Source organism: Plectropomus leopardus, unplaced genomic scaffold, assembly GCF_008729295.1.
Source record: "Plectropomus leopardus isolate mb unplaced genomic scaffold, YSFRI_Pleo_2.0 unplaced_scaffold10611, whole genome shotgun sequence".
NCBI classification, from domain to species: Eukaryota; Metazoa; Chordata; class Actinopteri; order Perciformes; family Serranidae; genus Plectropomus; species Plectropomus leopardus.
The window spans coordinates 1-3,513 of NW_024611187.1; the positions used below are offsets into that span (position 1 = coordinate 1).

Genomic DNA, 3,513 nt, shown 5'->3' on the forward strand with positions numbered 1-3,513 from the left:
GAGAACAATTTCTCTGAGAAATCTGTCAGTAAGAAATACAGCATAAAAATACATGGCGTTAAGCTGCAGAGAATCTGTATTGATATATCTTCAAATACATTGGCCCCATTTGAATTTGTTGTCCTTCGAGTGTAAAAACATGTGTTGTGCTATCACAGAGCTGACTGCACAGCAACACTGACCTGAACCCTGAGATCTGTCATCTGGGACAGCAGGTCCTGGAACATGTCTCTGTCTGCAGCAGGCAGCTCAGAGGACAACACCACCCCAACATAATAGCCAGGAGCAGGCGCCATCATGTCCGGAAACATAAACACACCAGTGTTACACAGCAACACTGGAGAGTCCATGGCCATGAGAGGGTACAGCCACTCACACACCTGTAAGGAAGCAAAATTGAAGTAAGAGAAATAAATGAAAATGTGATGATGAATAACTGAATATATGATGTCATTATTAAGTGTATCAGCCCCAAATGTCTGAGTGATTTCTGAACAATGTGCCCAAATATACAGAAAAAACACAATGACGACTGAATTGGAAGTCATATGTGAGAGGGGGAGAGTGCTCTGTAAAGACATCTTGCTAAAGTAGAGGTTCCAAAATATAACCTCAAAATGACAAGCCTTAACCGTCTACCGGTGACTCTGATTAGGTCAACACAGTGAACCGTCTGACAAACCAGAGGACAGTGTCTCCCTCTGACGGCTGCATGTCTAACAGGATTATAGGGAATAACAGTGTAAGTAGGATTTAGATCATTACTTGCACTGGTGGATCCCTGATGTCACCCTCTGGCAATAGCACCTGGGAAATTCCCCAATGAAGAGTCAAATTTCAGTCTCATGATCCACTACTGTAAATGTATTGGCTGTTTAAACAGCAAAAAAATCTCTAAACAGGATGAGCAGGATAAGTTAGATAAGGTACTGATTTGTCTTTTAACGCAAGCCGAAGCTGATATGTTTACAAAGCTTCATTTTTTCTGAGTGTGAAGGAAGTTAACCCTTTGAAACCTGAGAAAAATTGGCTTGATTTCTTTTAAAAACATAAAAACAATGAGCAATTTGAGAAGAAATGACACAAAAAATAGCACAAAATTCATATAAAAAGGTGCATCCACTCCATGTATTTGACAGAAATAAAACAGATTTACTCAGGGTTCAAAGATTTAAATACCTATGAAAGGTATCTGAACCAAGCACAAGAAAACTGATGTCAATCCAGGTCTCAAAAGGGTTAATGTGCAGTGAGTGGGGTACCATCTATGTCCAAGTTTTGATCCAGTAATGATCCTGATGTGGGGCTTCCCAATAAGCTGACGTCATATCTATAAACCCCTTGGGCTTAGGGCACTGAGTGAACACTGCTCACATGATCACGTCCATGAGGCGAGGGATAGAGATCATTAACAAGCGTATCTCCTCCTACTGATGACTCACACAGTCAAAGAGGTCTTGGTTAGCCGAGCAAACATCTTACAAAATCAGGTTAAAGGGTAAGAGAACGACTGGTGACACTGCAGGGATATTTCACATGCACCTATTGCATCAGATGGGCTTGACGGTGCCTTATTTAGTCCTTTTAAGCTGTATACCAAAGTGTTTTTGCAGAGTCCATAACGGGACACGGGGGAGAAAAAAAAGAAAAAAATGTGATGGTGTAAAAAAGTGGCTTATTTAGTCCCTTCCAGCTGTTCTCGCAGAGCAAAAAGGGACGTGGGGAAGAAAAAAAATAGATGGTGGAAAAAAATAAATAATGGAAAAAAATTGGATGGTGGAAAAAAAATGATGGTGGAAAGCAGTTAAGGTTGAAAAAAATTAAATGGTGAGAAAACAGATGGTGGAAAAAATTAAAGGTAGAAAAAAAAATCTCCCCAGAAACTTTCTAATTTTCCCCAAGAAACTTTCCTCAGAGAAAGTTTCTTGAGGTAATGTGAAAGTTTCTATTTTTTTCCCACCATCATTTTTTAAAATTTTATTTTCCACCATCTTTTCTTTTTTTCTCCCCCAGGTTCTTTTTTGGGGCTTCGTATGTTTTAGTGTGCTGGGACAAAAATATTTATCTCATCTTACCTGCAGAAATGCTGGTGGTCTGTTGGGCATTCTGTCAGAGTGGTCACTTGTAAACTTCACCAGCCGCAGGTAGCCCGGGTACGACGGAGCGCTCACCTGCCCTTCAGGCGTGACAAAGAATATCTGTACACCATGAGGGATATACATCAGCTCCTCTCCGTCTTCACCCATACTCTGGGGAGACGGTGTCGAGTTAGATGTTCGACTGTAGAATTCTTCTCCAACCAATGACATTTCCCCTGCGTCTGTCCCGTATGAGATCGAAAGGTGTCCATCAGCTGCCTGAGGAGAGTAAGCTGGAGGCTGTCCGGCTGGAACCACAGGCTGCCGGGTGGGTGAGAGGGGCAGACCACTACCACTACATGCAGGCATGCCTCCGACAGCTCCTGCTGCCTTGCCGTTAGCAGAGAGGAGGTTTGGAGGAGCTGGCCTCTCTGGCTTGTTTACGGAGGAAAGTTTTGGGTAGAGAACTTCTTTAGACTTGTCTGTAGCATCGGGGACAGGCACACTGCTGGTGTTCAATGTAGGCTCAGATCCCAGGTCAGAGCTGGTCTCCAGTATGGCCAGGCGAGTGGTGATGTTGTTCAGCGTCTCCTGCATCTTCTGCTGCATCTGCCTGGCTGAATCCCAGGAGCTGCCCACACACTCCTCTCCCCGAGAAGGCACGCTGATTGCCCTGAGAAGGTGCTGCCGCCCTCGCTTATAGAGCTCCACGGCCTGTACCTTGTCTCCAGCTTCATCCAGTGTGAGTCCTTTATTGATGCACTCGAAGGCCCTTTCATAACCATCTTTGATCACTTGAAGTCTGGCACTGTCAAATGCATCTTGTTTAGCTTTCTCCATTCCCTCTGAAATAAGATCAACAGTTAGATTTACTTACAATTTGCTGAATCAATCCAAACACACTCACACTGGCACGTCACATATACAGCACTAATAATGAGACAAACTCTTGTACAGCACGAGAGAGCAGACGGTCACACACCTTATAGGCGAAAGGTTATTCTACTTATATTTTATGGATTAATAAACTTCCGCTCCAGTGTCAGGCTAGCTTTACAAAGTGAAACTCTCACACAACTAGTTGCATGTTGCAAATGAAACATGATTTCCATACAAATTGATTAACAGTCTTGTTAACTCGATATATTAGGTCATTCGCTACAGTTTATTAGCTGCGTTCGCAATTTCTCATCTGCCGTATTGTGTTCTTGCTAGATTAGGGTGGGAAATGTCACTGTTACTACGCCTGCATATTTGCATACTTTGTCTCATAATGGCTGTTAAACATGATAGGGAGAGAGCTATTGGTGCACTACCCTTTAAAATCTGAGCAAATTAGCTTTATTTTTTCAAAAACTTGGGAAAGAAGGCAATAAGCAATTAAAAGAAATGAAACTAATAAATAAATACATTTTTAAAATAGTGAAAAATTAGT

General features: G+C 42.3%; 1 protein-coding gene across 1 annotated transcript; it reads right to left on the minus strand.

Moving 5' to 3' along the window:
* Window positions 1–182: 182 nt before the first annotated feature.
* On the minus strand, window positions 183–2,918 carry spartb (spartin b; the record flags this gene model as incomplete). The annotated part of the gene is made up of 2 exons (XM_042513567.1): window positions 2,076–2,918; window positions 183–380 (listed from the first exon to the last, which is right to left on the minus strand). Coding segments are annotated over exons 1-2 (1,041 nt in total), but the record flags the coding sequence as incomplete, so codon positions are not given.
* Window positions 2,919–3,513: the final 595 nt, after the last annotated feature.